The sequence below is a fragment of the Parasteatoda tepidariorum genome, chromosome 4, assembly GCF_982258835.1.
Source record: "Parasteatoda tepidariorum strain Cologne lab strain chromosome 4, Ptep-v5.0, whole genome shotgun sequence".
Taxonomy (NCBI): Eukaryota; Metazoa; Arthropoda; class Arachnida; order Araneae; family Theridiidae; genus Parasteatoda; species Parasteatoda tepidariorum.
This window is the reverse complement of record NC_141758.1, coordinates 3,044,492-3,067,171: the sequence shown is the minus strand read 5'-3', so window position 1 is coordinate 3,067,171 and position 22,680 is coordinate 3,044,492. Positions and strand designations below refer to the sequence as shown.

The 22,680-nt window shown below is 29.4% G+C and overlaps 2 protein-coding genes across 7 annotated transcripts in view; one reads left to right on the top strand and one right to left on the bottom strand.

Annotated features, from left to right (window-relative positions):
- The first annotated feature begins 1,290 nt into the window (after positions 1–1,290).
- Aldh7A1 (aldehyde dehydrogenase 7 family member A1) lies at positions 1,291–19,249 on the top strand. Of its 4 annotated transcripts, none has more exons than XM_016070906.4 (9): positions 1,291–1,477; positions 1,597–1,810; positions 3,220–3,465; positions 6,927–7,205; positions 10,371–10,676; positions 11,830–12,006; positions 13,197–13,406; positions 16,431–16,523; positions 18,717–19,249. In XM_016070906.4, exons 2-9 carry the CDS (start codon positions 1,625–1,627, stop codon positions 18,834–18,836), a joined length of 1,617 nt encoding a protein of 538 aa, XP_015926392.1. In that variant the 5' UTR covers positions 1,291–1,477; positions 1,597–1,624; the 3' UTR covers positions 18,837–19,249. The 4 variants fall into 4 exon arrangements, with proteins under 4 accessions (XP_015926392.1, XP_015926390.1, XP_071038009.1 ...); XM_016070904.4 differs by having other exon boundaries at positions 1,370–1,505; XM_071181908.2 differs by lacking the exon at positions 18,717–19,249 and adding an exon at positions 17,110–17,139 and having other exon boundaries at positions 1,370–1,505.
- Positions 19,250–21,291: 2,042 nt separating this feature from the next.
- LOC107444496 (kinesin-like protein KIF12) overlaps positions 21,292–22,680 on the bottom strand; it is a 104,060-nt gene continuing 102,671 nt past the window's right edge. For 2 of the 3 annotated variants that reach the window (XM_087160518.1, XM_087160519.1), the window contains exon 18: positions 21,292–21,741. In XM_087160518.1, the coding sequence (XP_087016644.1) occupies positions 21,641–21,741 (101 nt within the window). In that variant the 3' untranslated portion in view covers positions 21,292–21,640. The remainder of the gene's footprint in view (positions 21,742–22,680) is intronic. The other variant, XM_087160517.1, reaches the window with a different exon arrangement.

Sequence of the window (22,680 nt, the reverse complement as noted above, 5' to 3'; positions counted from 1 at the left end):
AGTTTCTCTGAATGTTTTATTACATTTACTGCAAGCGTACGGCTTCTCTTGGGTATGAATACGGTAATGTATATTTAAATTACTCTTGTGTGAAAATCTTCTATTACACACACAGCATGTGTAAGGTTGTTCCAAAGAATGAATACGAGAATGGCTGGTCAACTGGCTTTGCTGGTTAAATGTTTTATCGCACACACAGCACGAATAAGGCCTTTCACCTGTATGAATACGACGATGCCTCTTTAAATTACACTTCAATGAAAATTTCTTCTCACACAAATCACATGAATAAGGCTTCTCCCCTGTGTGAATACGAAAATGGTCAGTTAAATGACTTTCTCTATTGAAAGCTTTTTCACACAAACTGCATGAATAAGTCATTTCTCCAGGAAAAATTCAAGAATGTAGAATTAATTAGTATGCATCAATATATTTTACACTTATATGAGGTTGAACACAAAAATATCAATCTAAAGGCATTTTAGGTCCCCTTTAAATTCTCTATCATGCACATTGCATAAATAAATATGCTTTTTCACTATAAATAGAAGAATGTAAATTTTTATTTTGAAACAATGTTTTTCACCACAAACTGTATGAATAAGGCCTTTTCTTTAACTATAATGCTGATAATTCCTTCTTTTGAATATTATAAATGAATATTCATATATACGTGTTTTATTCCTGTACCAAGGCAAAAATCTGCTCTTAATCATAATGAATATTCTTTTCTTCAGTTAGAAAACTCTCACCAAAGTACATTAAACAACACAAATCGAAAGAAAAAAAAAATGAATGTAGCATGGACCCGGGCTATGAACACGATATCTTTTCAGCAATAATGTAAAGTGAATATTTCAACGTAACTGCAGCAATAGGTTTACTCTATCCTTTTTATCCCTTTATTAACACAACGATACTTACTAAAATTTCTCTTATTTATCAAGCAATAGGTCCCCAGTATTTCTTCCTTTACAAGCACATTTACCATTCAAAAAAAGTTTGCTCTTATTCATTCAATGAAAGGATACATGGTCGATTTAAAATTATTCATTATGTAAATTTTTTATGACACACATTGTATCAATTGAATTGTTTAAAGAAGGTTGATTTTATAACGTCTCCTTATAATAATAATAATAAAAAATAGTGTGTAGTTTCATTGTTGGCAAAAATTGAGTTCTTTTAAACCCAAATGTATTTTTCAAAAGTTTATATATTCAATTCATCATTTCAAAAGATAAATTTAGAATTACGATTTTATAGCCATTTGTTTATAAACAACACAGTGACAACAAACTTCTGTTGAAAAGTTCTTCATTTAGCTTCATAGATGGCTCTCTGTAATAATAGATGGCGCTCTGCTCTAATTGGTTTTGGAAAAGAAATTAGGACCTGTAAATTTTAACTGTAGCCTTGACTTTATTTGTTGACATGATAGCAGCTGATTTGATTACTGTCTGTTACGGGTAGGGTGGTCTGTGCCGGTGAATGAAATATCTTAAGTATATTTTTCAATTGTAATTTTTGTTGTAAAATGGGATTTTTTATTTAAAACAATATATTTTTGATGTCTAATTTGTTTTGATATTTCAGTCGACTCTATTAATTAATCATCGCTGGAATGCTTGTGGCCATCAGAAATTTAAACAAGGTCCTTAGCAGAAAGATCATTTTATTAGGGACTATGTCTAAAGCCAGTGCCAGTAGCTATTTGATAGATGACGCAAAGTATGCTTTTTTGAAAGATTTAGGTTTGGAGAAAAAAAATCTTGGCGTTTATCATGGTTCTTGGTGTGGCAGTGGAGAGGTAAGTGATCATATTAAAAATAAAACTAGGTCCCTTGTTCACTACCACTCACTATTAGCAATAATTGTTGTTTCTTGCCATAACATAGTTTTCTCATCAATTATTCACTAAGTGTACATGCACTAAAAATAATGCTGTTTGCTTAAGCTTATGCCCCCATTTCCCTGATAATTCTTTTAAGATCTATTAGTGTACATAAATAACATTAATTAGCAATCATTTTTAAGAATAATGTTTAAAATTAAAGTTCTATTGCTATTAGGTAAGTGTACTGGGAGATTTCCAAATTGCTATTTGTGACATAATAATCACTACCTCTGGGCAGTGGCCTGTGAGAAACTAAATGAAGAAAAAAATCACAGAAAGGGATCAACTCAAAAAGTATAACTCTTTGCCACCCCCAGAAAAAACATGTACAGGCTTTTAAAAAATTTTCCCATTTAAAATCAATTAGGCTACTTGGCGTGTCAGATCACGATATGGAAATATCCCTGGGCACAACCGTAATTTAATATTTTTGTTTACCAAACATGCTGATATAAATACAATTTATACTTGTATCACATTCTGCATGAAGTTTCTTAATCTTTTAAATAATTTCTCTAACTGTAATTTGAAATATTATAATTATGTAATTTCTAACAAAAAACAATTTTATATAAATTTAAACAATGATTCAAATAAGTTATATCTTTAAATGTAGCGTATTTAGGCAATATCGTAGATTTACATTATATGGGAATATTTCTATATCATGATCTGTTTTGTCACCTATAACTGCCAAGATGCCAAATCGATTTGAAACTTGCAAATTTTTCGGGGAAAAAATTACCTATGTATGCCCGGGAATGGCTATAAGTTATACCATTTTACTTGTCTCCTTATGTGATGATTTGTTTAGTTTTTCAGTTGCCATTGCTCGCAAGTTGCTAAGACTCAGCGTTTATTCTGCCGCAGATTATAATACAGAAATCTTCCCCAAAATAATAACGAAATAACTCTTTTGGTTTTAAATTCTTAATTTTAATAACTATCAAAATATTACAAGTAACCTTACAGGTGTCTTTTAAACAGGTACTTTTGTCTTAGAGATACAAAAATATATACCTGTATGATTAATATTAATTTTATCCTGATGACAACCAAAAATGTGTAGAAATTAAGTAAGAAAACTAGATCCTACCATTTGATTTTCTACCTAAAGAAATGCATGAATGGGTCCATTCTGTAAACAGGCGGTGTTGTGTGTGCGGCTGATATCGTATTCTTGGCCATGGATGGCACCACTGAAAAACATGAAACTCGCCCTATGCCTTAAATTCTCTTGGTTTCCCCATAGCCATCACGGCTCAATAAATTGGATTGAAATGCTACTATTTCACCTAAGTTAAAATTAATTCAACTTATAGGTTCATACTTCATATTGTCCAGCAAACAACCAGCCCATAGCTGATGTAGTTCAAGGCAATTTAAAAGATTATGAGGATGCCATCAAAGCGACGCAAACAGCATGGAATGTGTGGGCTGATATTCCAGCTCCTCAAAGAGGAGAGATCGTCCGACAGATAGGAGATGCTCTTCGACAGAAGAAGACGTCACTTGGAAAGCTTGTATCTTTGGAGATGGGTAAAATATTGCCTGAAGGTGAAGGAGAGGTATTATCTTTAATTTCTTTTTGGTTCAAAATAAGTGTATCTTGTGCATCAAATGTTTTTCTTTTCCTCTCTTCGTCCAGTTCTGATAATCTATCTTTAATCTTCTTTTATCTTCATTCTGATAATCTATCTACTTGACTAATTTTATTAAAAACAAATGTAGTGATCTTTTAAAACCAACAGTTATATGAATTGTTCTGAGAATGAAGGTATGGTTCTGAAGCTTTTAGTTAGTACAGTGAAGAAACTCTAAATACAAAGATAGTTTTTAAAAAAATATTTTAAAATGAATATTATTTCATAGCTGTTAGCTGCTAACCACAGTAGCGCCTTTCTTCGAGATTTTGAAATTCGCATTTTCTTAGATTTAATACAATTGTTTTAAAATTATGAAACAATGTCAAAGTGAAGACAAGAATTTATAATCATTCATTTTATTTTAATTTATGTTAACTTATCAAAATTTAAATTATATTAGTGCTAATTAATGAGGGATTACTAATTGCGAAAGAAAAGCAGAATTTAGAAACTGTACTACATTGTATTCACTTATTGACTTAGCACATTGAAATGAAATTAATCTTAAAAGTAAAAAAAAAAATAACTCACTATTTTACAATAATTATATTCAAAGTTTAGTTGAAAGTTATTTATTTTTATTAATTGAATTAAAAGCTATTTTATGAAAAAATATTTCGTAGTTTACGCCACTGCTGCCAACACTTGAGCATTTTGAAGAAGTTTTCCCCATTAATACTTATTTTAGCTATTTCTTTTACTTTTAACAACACTGCCAACACTTGCGCATTCTGAAGAAGTTTTCCCCATTAATACTTATTTTAGCTATTTCTTTTACTTTTACGAGCAAAAACTATTTCTGCATTTTTATTTATTTTAGTTATTTCTTCCGGTTTTATGAGCAGAAGCTAAGATTTTCTGCAGCTAAGCTAAGATTTACCCACCCACCTGATCACTTGTGTCCGCTTACTGTGGTTCTCCCTTTAAGGTGTGACAAAGTGGATTTTTCCTCTCATCTTATAATGAGGGAAGAAATTCAGCTCCTTCAGCAACACTGCTTCCTGTTACCCCATGACTTCCTCTTTACCAGCGCAAAAGCAAATGCTGATAAAAAAGTGGCCTACTTGAAAAAAATAATGGTGGATTTCCATTGAAAATATTTATTTGCTCATTCAATTAATCTTGTTAATTTTTATTTATTATGGCTGAGCAAAAACAATACAATCGGAATCAGAATAGCAGAAGCACGAAATCTGCTAATATAGCGATTCTTACTCAAGCAATTTTAGTATCAAACATCAATTTCTGTTCCCTGATTTAAAAGGTACGTGCTGTGATTCGTATTCACGCGATTTTAAAATCATGCTTTGCGATTTTTATATATGGGATTTAAAAGTTGAAAATCGCGATTCGTATTCTCGTGAGTTTAAAATCCAATGTCATGATTCATGTTCACACGGTTGTAATATCAAACATCCATTTTCTTATTTATATGTGATTTCAAAATTGCGCATTGTAATTTGTATTCATGTAATGTAAAAATTGCGCCTCCTGATTCCAATTTTTGGGATTTAAAACTTCAATATAACAATTTGTATTTCCCCATTTTTAAAATTCGATATTGTGATTCATATTCACGTTATTTTAAAATCTGAAATCGCGATTCATATTTATGTGGTTATAAGATCCAATATTGCGATTCACGTAAGACCTGAGTTTTTCTTGTATTAGTTATTATAAAGTTGTGACATTTTTCATTAGTAGGTAATTTAATTATAAATGTTAGTTCAAAAGATTATGTTAAATATGAAACATGATTGGTGCATAAATTGATAGTTTGATATAGAATTTTCTGGGTTTTTCACTTTGTGTCACAATCACCTCTTCATTATATTATAGTGGATTTATGAAATAATAAATAATTAAAATCAGCTTTTTTTTTATGTAAATTTATTAGCCTATAGTGGAATATAGGCATTTCTCCTGCATGGTTAGGGGGTTGGCAGGAACCCCCACACCTCCAAATGAATGATGAATAGGTTACTCATAATTAGGGTAAATTTCTCACTAATATTTATCAGATACCCTTTGGAGAAAATGTTTCCTCAATGAAAGGTTTTTGACCCTAGACTTTCTCATAACATTATTTATTACTTAGATTGAACGAACTAAACATGTCCATAAATTTCGACTATAAGTAAATTAAAAAATGAGGGTATTAAACGATCTTCCATGGCCAATTCATACATATTTGGAATTCTAATCAAAGGTCTTAGTTTCCTCATGCCAAAATCAGTCAACACTTCTCTTCCTCTATCGACTTTGATTTCTGGGAATTATTATTTATGTAAATATGTAATATATTTAATACATAATATAATGTTTATAGTTTACTTAATGATCTTTCTACTATCCCATCTTTTCCCAGTGTATGGAAATGTATTCTAATTTAATTAACCCTAGGATTCCTGCCCAACCCCATCACATTTGTTTCTCCTTTTATTATTTTGTACGTTTGTTTCTCTACTGGTTAAATAATTTGCTTTAATCTATTTATATATATATATATAGAGAGAGAGAGAGAATACAGGATGTACCCTATGCACTTATTTGGATATATTGCTTATAATCTAATGTTAAAAGAGCAGAAAATGGCCATAAGAATATTAGGAAAACACAAGCCAATTAAAAGTTATTATATATTTTCCTTTTTTTTCTATTTTTGCAGCATTATTATTTTTTATGGTATTCAGTTATTTTATTATTTTTTTAATGATGCACAACAGTTTTAATACATTTTTGTCCTGAAGTGTTACTACTATCCCATCTACTATCCCATCTTTTCCCAGTGTATGGAAATGTATTCTAATTTAATTAACCCTAGGATTCCTGCCCAACCCCATCACATTTGTTTCTCCTTTTATTATTTTGTACGTTTGTTTCTCTACTGGTTAAATAATTTACTTTAATCTATTTATATATATATATATATATATATAGAGAGAGAGAGAGAGAGAGAGAGAATACAGGATGTACCCTATGCACTTATTTGGATATATTGCTTATAATCTAATGTTAAAAGAGTAGAAAATGGCCATAAGAATATTAGGAAAACACAAGCCAATTAAAAGTTATTATATATTTTCCTTTTTTTTCTATTTTTGCAGCATTATTATTTTTTATGGTATTCAGTTATTTTATTATTTTTTTAATGATGCACAACAGTTTTAATACATTTTTGTCCTGAAGTGTTATTTTCACTAATGTTTTTGAATTTGTAAAATACATTGTATGTTAAAGAAGATTTTTGTAGTATATCTCTGGTCTATTATCTGGAGTTAGCTGCACATTTCAGATAATCGAACTTTTACGACATCTGTGTAAAAACATAATGAAAAACACTTTCAGTTCTAATATTTGATAAACATTGGAATTTCTTACAGGTTCAGGAATATGTGGACATTTGCGATTATGCTGTTGGTTTATCCAGAATGTTGGAAGGTAAAGTCCTCCCTTCTGAGAGACCAGGACACGCCCTGCTCGAAATGTGGAATCCATTGGGTGCCATAGGCATCATATCTGCCTTCAATTTTCCTGTTGCTGTTTATGGTTGGAACAATGCTATAGCTATGGTTTGTGGTGACACAATGGTATGGAAAGGTGCAACTTCTACAAATCTCTGCAGCGTGGCTGTTATCAAAATTATTGCATCTGTTTTAGAAGTAAGTTAACAATTTTTTTCTTATGACATTAACAGTTGTGAAGTTATTCCAATTTTATATTTTGCTATACAAAAATACATTCTTTAAAATTACGTAAAAATTTGTAAATTTTTCAACTTTTATTACACAAAATAATGAAAAATAATATCTAGTTAATAAATAATATCTAGTTATAACAAATTTTATAATCGAATGCAAAAATCAACTCGCTTAGAAAATTCTTGATATGGTGAAATATTGAAAGAGTAAAATTAACTGTAAGAGGTCCTAACTTTCAGCCGCTCTGTTGTTCAAACTATCAGAATCATATTTCAGAGATTGGAGCTACCCGCTGTCATTTGGGGGTCAGGAATCTAAATCCGGTTTCGTGTAAATCCTCCGTGATAGTTCAGGAGTTGTAGCATTCGGCTTCCAATGAGCTGAACCGGGTTCTAGTACAAGCAATGGCTGGTTGATACGAATTCCACATCTGGCTTGCACTGACCATAGTGCTGAAAAAATATCCTGAGTAGTAGGTGCATCATGGGTTGGAGTCCCCTTGCGATCAGGTAACGGTGGGTGGTTTCCATGGTATTCTTCTCCATGTGACGCAAATACGGGTTAGTTGCATCATAAAGTGTCCCACGAATGAAAATTTCTTCCAATATTTGATCCAGGAATTCCCTTGTCTTCTGGATTGGGTTCAAAATTACAAGGCTACAGAGTTGACCATTGGTAGTTGTAAACCCAAAAAATTTTAATTTTCTATGTATTTCTAAACTTATAAAGTTGGATCTTGATGCAGTAAGAGTCTCCTGTTTTATGATTTTCTGAGATTGGCAGATCTGATTTACAAATTTTATTCATGAAAAATGGTGTCTTTCTATCAGCTCAGGTGAAAAAATTGGTTCATTTCTTCTTAAAATCTTGTTTTATATTCTATTTATTCACATTGTAACTTTTTTTCTGTTTTTTTATTTCAAATTTTTGGACTAAGAATTTTCTTGAACGTTAGAGGTGATAAATTTTTTTTCTTAAATTTTGAGAATCCTTTAACTATGATTTAATTATATTGTGAAATTATGAAGAAACAGGGATGAAAAAGTAATTGCATAAACATTTGTCATTATAAATGTAAAAATATAATTGCACTTGCATTTTTACACAAAAAGATGTGTAAAAAAGTTTTTCATCAAAAAATGACTCAAATGAAAGAAAAATAATGAATCTAAAACAATGCTTTACTTGTAAACAGTTTCTAAATGTAATTACAATCCTTTTTACTATAGGTCTTAATGTTTTAATCCATATAGAAGTCTTGTATATCATATGTATTTATTTTTTGCCTTCCATTTGTGAGAGAAAAACTTTTTTTTATTGGACAAAATGGGAAATATTTTTGTAAAATTTTTTATTGAGAAAAAGGAAAATAGTTTTTTGAAAATTTTTATTCCTGTATGCAAAACCACCATATTTTATCTTTTATATCAAAATTATTAAAGACCAAGTCTTAGGTAAAATACTCATACTTTTGTAAATATTAATGGCTTGAAATTGGGTTTTTTACAATTTTAAATTTTGTTAAGACCGCTCTTATGAGTATTTTTTTGGGAAGTGATTGTTTTTCATGAATTTGTATTTTGTGATAATTACTACGTTAAAACATCCCCAGTGCTATTCAACAAATTAACAAGTTTTGCTTTTGTAGTCAATCCTCTGCTTTCAAGTCTATTATTTGCATTAGTATACTTTAGGAAACAATGTTATTTCATTAGTCTCTAAATAAATATTAACAATACAATGTTTACAGTCTTTATATAATTAGTAAAAATTGTAGTTCCAGTAATAATGGAAAATTTTCCACGACTCACCCTTATTTAGGGCATACGGGTAAATGTTTACTAATATAAAAAAAAATCCGGAGAACAGTACAAAGATAAAATACATATTAGACATGGCAAACAGCCCATGAACATGTCGATCGCAGATCAGCAAAAATCATGTAAGGTGATAAAACATTGAAACAGCAAAATATTAAAAGTGTCTGTTAAAAGAACAATTTAAAAGATAAACATGTAAAATTTACAAAAGAACAACATAGTATAGCATATTAAAACAGCACTTTTAATACCAATTAAATAGTACAAAAGTAATTACAATAAAATTGGAGCAAGTAATAAGTTCCAGTAGTAAGAAAAACAGTGATAAAACAAAAAACGGTGATAGTTTTCCCAAATACTTGACAAAGAAAGGTCAAGAAGTCAATTTCAAAAGTGGGGGTATATAATTTGTGACCACATTGCATTTCAGAATATAATGTCATAGAATTGATTGACAAGGAAATTCGTACCTGTGTAAAATGTAAATAAATATAGTTTATATTTTCTCATAAATATAATACTTAAAGTGCTGCTAAAATTTAGTTATCATATTGCACATTAACATAACAGTATTAAAGATTTATGTTTGGTTAATAAAAGTACATATGCAGCTTTTAATACAAATTAGTTTAATAAAATATAAATGTCATTTATAAAATGCTGTACAGTAAATTAAGTAGAAGAATTTTAATTTTTGCAAAGTTTATTGTGTAACTTGAACGTTTGGAAACGAGAAGTTTGCACTGTTTAAATGTTTTTTTCATTTAGGAATATGTATTGTTTCATGCATATCATATGGAATCATGTATTGTTTCACGCATATCTTTTCACTTATCTGCTAAACACAGTCTGAAACAGACGAATCTTAAAATGTTATTTAGATACAATTTTTTAAAAACACAAAAATATGCACTTTATTATTTACAGAAAAAATTTCAATTTTCCAGGGCATTAGTACTAATAACAAACAAATTGACCAATTTTGGTTTGTTTGGATTTTAAAATTGTAACTTCTTAGTAAAGAATTAAACAAATAATGTTAAATGTCAATAATTTTACATTTGTTTAACTGTTTACACCAATAAAGTTGACTTACGAAGAATTGCAGCTTATAAAATATCTTTTCTTTTTTTAGTATGTAACTTTTTTTTAAAAAGTCCTAGGATTTGTTTTTTCAAGTTTCATAGTTTTTAGCTTTGTACACTTTTATACTTTTTATTGCAGTTTTGTGCTTTTTAGCACATAAGTCTTGAAATTTTGGTTGAAATAAGTAATGAACTAAAACATACTTTTTCTTTCTACCCAGCGTAATAAGCTGCCTGGAGCTATATGTTCATTGGTGTGTGGTGGAGCTGATATTGGATCAGCTATGGCTAAAGATACTAGGCTCGGTTTGCTTTCATTTACGGGCAGTACCCAAGTAGGGCAGCAAGTGTCAGTGGAGGTTCAGAAAAGATTTGGGAAGTCTCTGTTGGAACTGGGTGGAAACAATGCGATCATTGTTGCAGAGGATGCTGACCTCAATATGGTGATTCAGTCTGCCGTTTTTGCATGTGTTGGGACAGCAGGACAGAGGTGTACGACAACAAGGAGATTGATTGTTCATGAAAAGGTACGTTCTGTGCATTATTATTCTCATTGCATTTATCTTATTCTCTTAATTATTTGAACTCAGTGATTTGCAAATTACTGATTTATTTGCCGCCCGTTAAACAAGAATGGATAAAAAATGAGATACTATTTCTAAAGTAATATCCAATGATGGCTGCTTTAAAAAGTATAGTGGGATAGCAAAAATCAGTGGCTATTATGAGCACACAGCAATGCTGCATGTGAGAGGTTATTCAGTAATGTTGGAAAGAAAAAAAGGAGACAAATAGAAATTTTGAAGCAGTTTAGAAATTCTTTGTCTGATAAATCACTGAAATCATTCTTATTGTTAAAATCATTAAACTGGATGTTATGTGGAGACCTTCAATAAAGTATTCTTAAAAGCAAACATATGAAAATTTGAAGCAATAATTGTTTTTTAATTAAATCTAACATTCATTTAATCTTTTTCTTTATTTTATTCATGTAGAAATAAAGTTTTGAAATTGTGATTAAGTATAACTGTTGTGTTGAAATATTGTGTAATTTATTAAAAAAAAGTTTCAAAATTTATAAAATCTTTTTGTATAAAACTTTTTTTTGTTGTTTTCAAAGGGACGATTTTTTAGAAAAGTAAATACAAACATAGCTGCCAACTCAACTGGATTCCCTAAAATTGAATAAGTTTTCTAAAGTTTTTTTCGATTTTTGCATTGATTATTGCTGGCTTGAATAATCAAATAAGTATTATTAATTCATAATGAAGCCAGCCTCATATATAGAAAGCAGTTTCAAATTTTTTTGTTCTAAAATGTTCAGTTTACTTTTATCTAGAACTCTCTTTTTCAATTAATTAAAAAATCTTTTAACTATTTTTAATGAGTTAAATGCCTACAGCTATTCAAAATTATGAGTGAATATAAAGCATAACATTTCCAGTTCGTTCAATCTCAATCATAACTGGATAATATTGTAGGTTTACTATTTCATGCAACAATTATCTTGAAATTTATATTATATCTTAAAATATATTGGATTTTTTCCCACCCTTGTTGGCAGTTTATATGAAATTAAATAGTGTATTTTTATATATTTTGTCACATTGCTCTTAATATTGTGTAAAAATGTTCTTCTGAGCAAAACATAGTTTAGAACTGTAACTTTCTCTTTCTAAGGTATATTCTGAAGTTGTGAGTCGATTGAAGAACGCATACACCAAGGTGAGGATAGGTGATCCCTTGGATGCAGGCACTCTCTATGGTCCCATGCACAACAGGCAGGGCGTAGAGATGTATTTAAATGCAATTGAAAATGCCAAGAAGTTGGGCGGAGTGGTTGAATGTGGTGGAAAAGTATGTTCCCATTTCTCTCAATGATTTATTTTTAAATTCATGTTCTCAATAATAAACTACTGCAATGGGACGGAGCGTTCGCCTTCCGATGAGGTGTACTGGGTTCGAATCCCAGCAATGGCTGGTCGATACAAATTCTGCACCTGGCTTGCACCGAGCACAGTGTTGAATTAAAATATCCTCCGAGGTAGGCAGATCATCTGTTAGAGTTCATCAGGCTGACTGCGGGAGGTTTTCGTGGTTTTCCTTGCCATGTAATGCAAATGCTTATTAGTTCCATCAAAAAGGCCTCCATGAAGGCAAATTTCTCCCAATAATTTCCCCCAACATTAGTAGTCGTAAACCCAAAGAATTAGGTTACGCTGTTTGACGGCTGTTTTAAAATAAATTAAACTGTTGTAGTGAGCTGTCAGTTATTATGCATTAGCACTATTATTCACCTCCTTAATTCGTATTCCCCCCTCCTTTCTGATCTGATAGAATTAGATTTAATTGCTTTAATTATGAACAGTTTATAAAACACAGTGGAAATGCAGAACAACTTGTTGCAGTTTTTGTTACATTTTAACTTAATTTAGACAAAAGAATGTATCGTTGTCAACATGTTTAAAGTCATTATTATAGTAGAAGTTTTTTCACTTGTTTTCATAGACTACTGTTCAAAGTGAAACACTGGCTGTGATGCAAGTCAAAACATTCATTGAAAACCTATGAAAAGAGGAATTTTTTTTTTTTTTTTTTTTTTTGAATAATATCAATTTTTTTTAATGTTTTGAAAACTGTACAACTGAAAGCTCAGGTAAAAAAAGTTTTAAAATGAAATGTATAAAATTAAAAGTTTAAATATTATGCTGACAAAACAATAGATTTTTTTACAGTACAACAATGTCTGGTTCTTTTTGAATTGAGTTTAGATAATTTTTGAATTATTAATTTTTAACCTATGTAAGTTTTGACTTTAATTCTATTGCTTTTTAATTATTTTCCTCTTAATTTCCATAATTACTTATTTTTAATCCTGTTGGACTATTGAACCTAATTATTTTTAGAGGGTAAATGACAATATTTAATTTCTTACTATGTACCCTAAAATAAAATATGTATAAATTTTTATCTACTGTATTTTATTTTTGGACCATTGCTGGCGTAAACTCTGATTATTAGTATAACAAAATGTTTATTTTCCACAGGTGCTTGATAAGATGCCTGGTAATTTCGTTGAGCCAACAATCATTACTGGCCTATCTCACGACTCTGAAATCGTACATCAGGAAACTTTCGCTCCTATTGTGTATATTCTAAAAACTTCCAACGTTGATGAGGCTATTCAATGGAATAATGAAGTCAAACAGGGATTATCCAGCAGTATATTCACACAGAATCTTGGAAATGTTTTTAAGGTCTGTCTCTTATTTTTATTCCTTAAGTGTAATAATGACCGAAGTGGGTGATTGTTGATTTTGACCGATGTTGACAATCACACACTCTCTTTGATAAATTTCCGAAATATATACTAGGTCTAGTGAAGTGCCGCTGCCAGGTATGCATTCAACCGGTACTTCGATCACAGATGTTTCTCCTAATCTATTAGCAGCAGATTTTAAAATGTCGAATTAATATAATAATATCAACGAACTGTGCCGTTGACATTCACCAGTCAAAGTCCACATCCTCTTGATTTCGGTCATTCGAGGTAATGTGTTAACCTTAATCAAAAAGTTCACATACAATTTTTGTAGGACATTAAAAAGTTATATAACTGTTACCATAGTTCCAATTCCTTTTATACAATTTAATATAAACTATTGCAAGCTTATATGTACTATTACTTATAATGTTTCTTTATCTAAGTAGAATGAAAAAATATAGAGAAATTGGAATGAATAAAATCGAAAGAAGGAGTCCGGGCAAATTTTCAGACACTTTTAAGCCCTGGGGGTGAGGAGCGATTTCATTTACAGAACTATCGGAAGGTTTACTGAGATGACAGAAGATGATCTGACAGACCACAGTCTGTTCGGACAAAAGGGACTGTGAAGAAGGTTCAGGGAAAGGATACCATCTACTTAAAAATCTACTTGAAGGCTAGACCGGGAGCTCAAAATATCAAAGGGGTTGATGTTTCTGAGAAAAGACTTTGGTGAAAAGTTTATAGAAATGACAAAATTCACGAACTTTAAGAGTCTGCTGAGGTGAAAAAGCAGCAGAGGGTTGAAGAGATCCTGCTTGGGGATGAATTTGTCTTTTAAAATGTAAACCAATTTGTTTTGCAGCAAAGGTTCAACCCCCAAAATGATAGAATATGGTCAATTTCTATCGATAATATCTCTGGAAACCAGTATTACGTCTTGTGTTATAAATAATGCTCGTCTGTCATAATTTGAGGGACTATTTCAGAGAGAGGCAAAATCCCCTTTATTTTTATTGAAAAGGGAGTAAAGGCTCTATTGAGGTTTCATAAAAAATTTTACATCCAAATGTCTTTCCAACAAAATTCACCTTCTGTTATAATTTAAGAATTTGATCAGTGTTATAATTTTATAATTTAATTTTACTTTATGGTTCATTTTTAACAACCTTTAATGTCTTTTGGAATTTATTAAACAACACTAATCCTTCAACAAAATAATGATTTACTTTCGATCGTATAGTACTTAGAATAATTTCATAATAACGATAGTTTGCGTTGTGTAAGTTTAAATCAAAAATTAGGAATATAACTTAAATTATCGAAATAATTACATTGTGATTTTAATGTTAAAATAATTGATAGCTTCATACCTTACGTTTAACATCAATTATTATTATTCTCTAACGTGCTCATGCAGGCCAGCCACGTGCCTCAAGATCAATTAGCAATATTAATCTGATTAGCTAGGCAGCAATTTGGACTAGAATTTAAAATAATTTATATTATTTGACATAATTTAATGAAATAATTAGTTATTTAGAAGGATTATAAATAATCTTTGAGAATTATGGCACTGGACTGCACACGCACTAACTTTAACCCTATCCAAAGAAATAGCATGAGACATAGTCAAAATAACTAATTAACGTTTTAATTAGACGAATTAACGTTTTTAAATAAAAATGTATTACAACATAATATCTTGGTTACATGCATTTATACATATACAAACATAGTCTTCGTTAAAACAATAATTAGAATACATTAGATATTCAAAAGTTTGGTGCAGCACCTTCAAAAATAATTTTCAATTATTTTAACAATTAGTTTCTATTAATGAAAACATTTCGCATTTAACAATTTAATAAAATTGGCTGAGTTTAAAAAAAATGATCACGCACATGGGTTTAGATGAACGGAGTAATTATTATATTAAGGAGACCTATCTTAAGTTAAAATTTAATATTACAATAATTCCAGACATTGTTAAGTTTAAGACGCCTTTCTAATCAATAAGGAAAAAGAGTTAGTTTTTTAACTCGTTAACTAAAAAGGTACTTATCTGGTCCCTGGATCCAGAATGCCGTGTAGGCCCAATCTTCGGCTTAATTAAAAAGAACAACCTATAAGAGAAAAATTTTTTAAGAGAGTGACTAATGCACTCTGCGTCGGAAAATCGAAAAAAGGAGGGAGAAAAAACAGTGGCATTCGCTGATAGGCTCTCATACCGTTGCGTCACTCCTCTTCAGCCATTTACCTCCTGTTAGGGAATAATCGTTTGCGAAGGGACTTTAGTCTTAAAAAGAGAATTTCGCTTACGCGCGACCCAAACACCAGCCAACTGTACAAAACAGTTTAAAAGAAAAGAAAAATACTTTTTACAATTCAAATATTGGTCTGTGATGTCTCGATTATTTTTATTTTATTTTTTATAAAATTTTAATGTACTGAAAATAAATATATAACACTTCTCATGCCGCATGAAGGAATGGAGCATTTGGCTGAGAATAAATAGCCTCCCATCTCTCCAGGTCTGAACCCGCTTAATTATTTTATCACATCTCTCTTAACATGATAATTATAAAATCAGCAATAAAAAATGTAATTCAAAAGATATAGCTGAAAATGTGATAAAAAGAGACCTTGTTAAGAATATGTACGACGGTATTATTCCAAAGCATTTATTGTAGTAAAGATACTTAATGCTTGCTTTGGTATTGTTATAAAATAATGATTAATTTGGTATTGTAATAAAATTTCTTATTGGTCACCGTGTATGTGTATATGCTTTTATTCATTTTGTTTTATTCAGGGTGGCCATAAAGGCGGGAAAACTATAAAAATTCGGGGAATTTTTTAAGAGATAAATAATTTAAATGACTTCCTTTTGTGCAAAACAGTTCCATGATTTTAGTTGACAAGTATTTGAAGACTATTTGTCCCTGGTATTGGTTGTCTGCAGCTGTTATAATTTTTTAGATCAATCAATAATGTAATTTCTTTTTTATTTTAGTGGCTTGGTCCAAAAGGATCCGATTGTGGAATAGTGAATGTTAACATTCCTACAAGTGGTGCTGAGATTGGAGGAGCATTTGGAGGAGAAAAGGTATTTGTCTTTCTCTTATCATTTCTTTATTATACCTGATATATAATATTTGATAAGATTTTTCTTATTCTTTTTAATTCATCAACTGATAATTTTCAATAGAATTTTAAGAAATATAATTGATGTGTTTTATCTTGCAAGAAGATTTTTTTTTTCTTTATGGTGTTACCTTTTCAGAAATAAGATTTTCACCCTGTTTGTTGCTGTTGTCAAAACTTCCCCCGCACACATTAAAATGTAATAAAATGACTCTGTCAGGGAAAACCTTGAATTGTCAGGATATTTTGTTTTAACTCTAAAGAGATGTGAATAGTCGGGGAAACACAGGTTTTTTTACAAAAAAAACTTGGAAAATTCCTATATTATACCTGGAAAATAACCAGTCTTGGAATTGTCAGTAACAATAATCATTTATTTAGATTCGAGTTAAATAATTCTTACATCTATTAGAATTATTTTATAAAATTCCTTCTTTTTAGGGAAATTTTTCCATTCTCATTCTATTATATGTTTTTGCTCACACAATCCAATATTTGATATTATATAAAATAATTATAATCAATGTTTTCTGATGAAAAATTGCAAGGTATCGATGGTATGAATTTTCATTTAATTTACTTCATATACCTGGAAGTCAAGGAATTTCCTTTCTGAAATTGAGTGGGAACCCTGTGCTGTTTAATGTATGGTAAGTGGATAGCTTTAGAGTTTGGTTTCATTATAAAAAACAATCATTTTGATTCTAATGAGCATCATCTTTTTAGGACACATACCCGCTTTTTTGTGTGGATATTTTAACTTATGATTGTTTTTCTTTTCTTTTTGAAATCTTATTTCTACCTTTTACTATTGTTTGATAGTATGAATTTAAATAGAACAATTTTATAAAGTTTTTAACATATTTTAAAATGGGCTAAAATTTCATAGAGTGGAAATTCTGTTTCCATAGCTTTGTGACCAAATGTTCCCTTGTATTCTTCTGAGAAATGGTTTTATAATTTGTTTTTGTATTTTTGCAGAGTGTTTTCAATACTCTTGCCAGTCTATGTTTTACTCCCTATGCTACAATCTTGAAAGACCTTTGAAAATTTATTTGGATTAATTGCTAAATGGTGTCAAGTTTTCTTTATTATACAAATTTTCAGCTTATTTATTTTAAAAAAACTTCGTCTATTTCAGTTTTAAATAGGAAAAATTAAATTCCATTTTCTATACTCTCTATATATTTTTATTGTTGATTAGTAAACATTAAGTTATAAGAATTTGATATCATTTAGTTGCCAAATATATTATTTAAATAAACAAACAGAAATATAGTTAAGAAGTATATTGATAATGATAAGGTTATAATGTAGATTTTTTCTTTTATTACCCAACGTATAAAACCTTGATTTTTTAAAAGAAGAAAAAATTAGATAAGATACAACAGAAATATCTGTTGTATCTTTTCATTGTTGACACATTCATTTCACAAAACCAGATACTTAGGTATGTTCCTAACTAACAAATTAGTAATATTAATAAGTAATCTCAATTTTTATAGAGACATAATATGATATGACCACCAAATGATTTTAAATTGTTAATAAATAATCTGATTCACTCTTTTTGTTTATACTTTTTCTGTTATTTATTTTATATCAGATAATATGTGAGTCTATTCTTCATTTTATTTACATTTGAATTCTATTATTTTTCAACCCTGATGTGGCAATTCTTTCTTAACTGTGAAAGTAACCAATTATCATTGACACTCAATTCTCTCCTCATCATTCCTCTTTTCTCCAACAAATGTTTCCTTTATTCCATTGGAATATGTTATCAGTATGTCTCAAATCTTTTTTTAAAAAAATGATCGGGATGACAGAATCTTGATTGTATTAAACATTGATAATGATTTTATTAAAAGATATAGTTTAATAAATCTAATAGGATTTATAATTAGTCTAAGTCTTATTACATACTTTACATTCTGTTCATAGTATCAACATACTGAAATGCAAAATAGTTGTTCTTTCTGTGAATCAAACGTTGGAAATAATTAAAATCTAGAGTCTGTTGTAATTTTCTAATCTTTTATATAAATAAAGTAATCTGGTCAACTCTTCCCCATTTTCAATGTTTTCTTTTATGATTTTATTATTAATTTTCTTTTGATTTTCTTTACTTAAAGCACACAATTTTGTGTTTCAGCATACGGGTGGCGGTCGAGAATCTGGTAGCGATGCCTGGAAGCAATATATGCGTAGATCCACCTGTACGATTAATTACACTAAAGAGCTTCCTCTTGCACAGGGAATTAAGTTTGAGTGAAAATCCCTTCAACTGCATTTTGAATGAGCTACATGCGAGTTTCTATGTTTTTAAAATATATGTTAGTTTCTTTTTATAGAAATCAGTTATTTTTGTATTACTGTTATACAATTTACAATTGTTATCTGGGAGAAATATTATGAAAAATCATAAGATAAATATTTTATTATCTGTTGCTCAATGTGTTTTATTATTTACAAAATAATTGTTACATTTTCTGTATGTATAAAAGTATTGAAAATATATTTTTTATACCAATATTAAATCAAATAACTTTTTGACTGGCTTTTTTTAAATTTTACATGTATATATAATTGTTGAGATTATGCACCAATTGTTCAATTTTCCAAAGTGCCATTCATTGTTCTACAATAATTTTGAATCAAAAAATAAAATTGTCTGTTTTGGATGTATTGATGCTTCTATTTTTGTGTGTCTGAATTGAAATTTTGATTTATAAGAGAATAAAAATATAATCATATTGATAAGGCTCATATAGATGTAGATAAGTTAGCGCAATTTTTTCTAGAAATTTGTCAATAGACTTCATTGGGAAATTTTAGGAAATGTTTTTTTTTTTTTTAATTACTATCTCAAGTCCGATTTTATTGTGAAAAACATTTAACCTAAAAAATAAATAAAATGAAATGGATCAATTTGATTTTGATTGCACACTATTCATCTCCCCCCTCCCCCCACTTGAAAGCGGACATTATTAATTTGGTTTAAGGGTAAAAAAAAAGGTATCTGCCTAAATTAGTCATTGCACTCTAATTCTTCACGATAAAATAACGAAAGTAATTCTTAAATACAATTATTTATAAAACTTTAAATATGTTTCGTAAATAATTGCTTTTAATTTTTGAAAATTTAATCATTCAAAGTGTACTTAATTTTTATTTCTTTTTTTACCACTTTTTTCATGGAATTAAAATTCTTACTCTCAAAAATACAATCAGTTCATAGATTTACACAGATAAATGCTTTGTGAATACAAACAAGCTGCCTTGAAAATCTAATTAATTTTTTATTCTGCCAGATTTTATCCAGAATTCTTCTGGAGCTTATGTATTTTGGAAAATTCCCTAAAATTAATTGTAAAATATCTTAAAAAGCAATCCCAGTTATTTATTTTTACTTATTTGTTTACTTGAGAATTTATGCATGTAATATTACTAAAAATTGAAGTGTAAAGTTAGAATTGCATATAAGTGTTGAATTCAAATCAGTTGGACACTTTTCATGAACCCTTTTGACCTGAATGGAATATATATACAACACAAAGATTAAACTTTATTCCTTAATGAATAAACAGATCCCAATTTCGCATGCTTTCAGGGTTCTTTAGGCTTGAATAAAAATATGACTAAAGAAACTTGTCAACTCTCTCATATTCAAAATGACAGACTTCTGTTTGTGAGCTCGCCAGTCAATTTCGTTTTAATTTACATATTTTCAGAATTCTGAGGTAAGTACAACTATATTTTCGCCATATTTTGTGAAAAATAATTATGTTTGTTCTTATTAAGTAATAATTGTACCTATTTAGAATCTGATTTAGAAATTTTGACTAACGCTTTGTTTTGTGAGATATATTGTCCCAACCGTACTTAGAATTGGGACAACATATCCCAATCGTACTTACCAATGGGACAATATATCCCATTAGAAGTAAAAATATTATAAGACAAAATATTAGTTTTTGTTTTGATTATTTTATAACGACAACTTCTGGTTTCTATAAATTCTGGTAGGAATAAATAATTCTATGCATTTATATTATTTTATATTATATTACTTATTTATTCCCTTGCAGTATATAGGTATTGTACAATATTCAAAACTATTAAGACATATTGTCCCAGGATAAAATTGGAAAACTTTGAACTCATAGTATACTTATTTTAATATGTCAGCATTAACATAAACTGCTTTCCATATTTAATCTTTAATGCTACAAAAGTCTGGTTGAAAGAGTTAAAATACCAAATTTTTTATATCCAGATTTTGTTTTTTTAAAATTAGTTCAAAAGTATTTAAGTTTTGCTTTTTTATTTTTCATACCCATGTCACAACCATCTTAATTTGATATTTCTGAATATACAAAATTGTTATTTTAAGAATGAAACAAATTTAATAAAATTTATTTTCTTATTCATTTAATACTATTTTCTAGCAAAAAATATCGCAGCCAATTTAAATTCATAATTATTTGTGTAATATAGTTTTTGTATTTAATGACCATTTATTAATTGTTATAAAATCCCTAAAATTTTTGATGTGACGAATTTTCTTTTGTTTTGCAATAGTTTGCGTAAAATTATTATTTTGCAAAATCTATGGCATTTTTCCCCTCTTTATGCTATAGCAGCTATGTTTATTTCCTGAATCGTAAAGAGTAAGAGAATAAGCATGCTCTGAGTTGGCAGTAATAGGCAGTTAGAAACATGCAGAATTGAACTGTTGGAGACTGCTTTTACTTTGAATATATTTATTTGAGAAATGATGAAATTTGTGAAAATAGACTCTACAGAAAGTGTACTGTTAGATGTAATTCCGAACAACACAATTCTCTCAGTTTAAATATTCAAAAGAATGATTTAAATAAATTACTTTGATTTAGTCTTTATCAATAAAAACAAAGATTTTTCTTTCAATAGAATGTTCAACAAGTAGTAACGGTATAAAATCACAATTTTTTTTTTTACATATTCTCTCTTTTTCTAGTTCATAAAATTGACATCTGGTATACACAAATATGTACATATTCATCGATCCTTATACTTCAGTTGAGGAAGACTGAACTACCTTGTCGGTCTTAGACTCGCTCTGGATTCTCCCCGAATCGCTCTCTGTACTTGCTCTAGATCTTTTGCCAGAGTGGATGCTTCACCATCTATTGGATCTAAAAAAAAAAACAGTTCAAATTATTTCATCGTAACTAATGTTCAAGTCATTGGTAATCTTTTTTTTGCAAAACAAAAAATATAAAAGTAACATAGTTCAGTGAGTAACTGACTGATATTACAAAATTAAAAATCTCAGAAACAATGGATATGTGTTTTGCTGAAGCTGTAAAAATTTAATCCGAAAATTTAAGAATTTAGTTACAAAAGTTGTCTACAACATAACTCTGCACAAAATTCTTAAAAAGGATAAAACTGTCTTACATATTCCAATAATAAAAACATGCTTTAAATAGAATAACAGCTTATAAACTTCCTAATCTTGTACGACATCCTCTTTTCACGCTTTAATGCTAGAAACGATCATTCTGGTCATCATTAGGTTGTAACGCCATCTTTTAGCAACTTATATAAGTTAATCCAATAGTTTTTAAATAAAATTTTTGCAGTTTTCACAATAATCATACCCTTCGTTTAATTCCTCTATAACTCTTCGTTTCCAAGAATTTTAAATTTGAAATCAGTCAGTCATTTGTTTAACACCCTGCAAAAGCAAAAAGGTAGAAATACACAAAATTAGAAAGTGCAAATACATTCATTATACAGGGTCCATTGTTGTCCGGTAATAATGTATACTATACATTTAATATACAATAGTGAAACAAAGATACAGCAATACAAGTCAGAGCCAGTTTTATATGGCAGTAAGTATTGGACAATTAATAAATCGAAGGAGGATCTGTTAACATTTGAATTAAGAATCTTGAAAAAAGGATTTGGTGGAATAAATTTAAAGTGGTATCTGGATAGATACATAATAGTGAGTACTACAAAAGTTTTGTTGTTAATTTACGTCGCACTAGAGCTGCACAATGGGCTATTGGCGACGGTCTGGGAAACATCCCGGAGGATGATCCGAAGACATGCCATCACAATTT

Bases quoted from the DNA above. Each gene is read 5' to 3' on its own strand.
- Aldh7A1 (XM_016070906.4), top strand. From the start codon at position 1,625: ATGCTTGTGGCCATCAGAAATTTAAACAAGGTCCTTAGCAGAAAGATC. The intron at 10,677-11,829 runs GTACGTTCTGTG...TCTCTTTCTAAG, and splicing joins GATTGATTGTTCATGAAAAG to GTATATTCTGAAGTTGTGAG. The intron at 13,407-16,430 runs GTCTGTCTCTTA...TTTTTATTTTAG, and splicing joins ATCTTGGAAATGTTTTTAAG to TGGCTTGGTCCAAAAGGATC.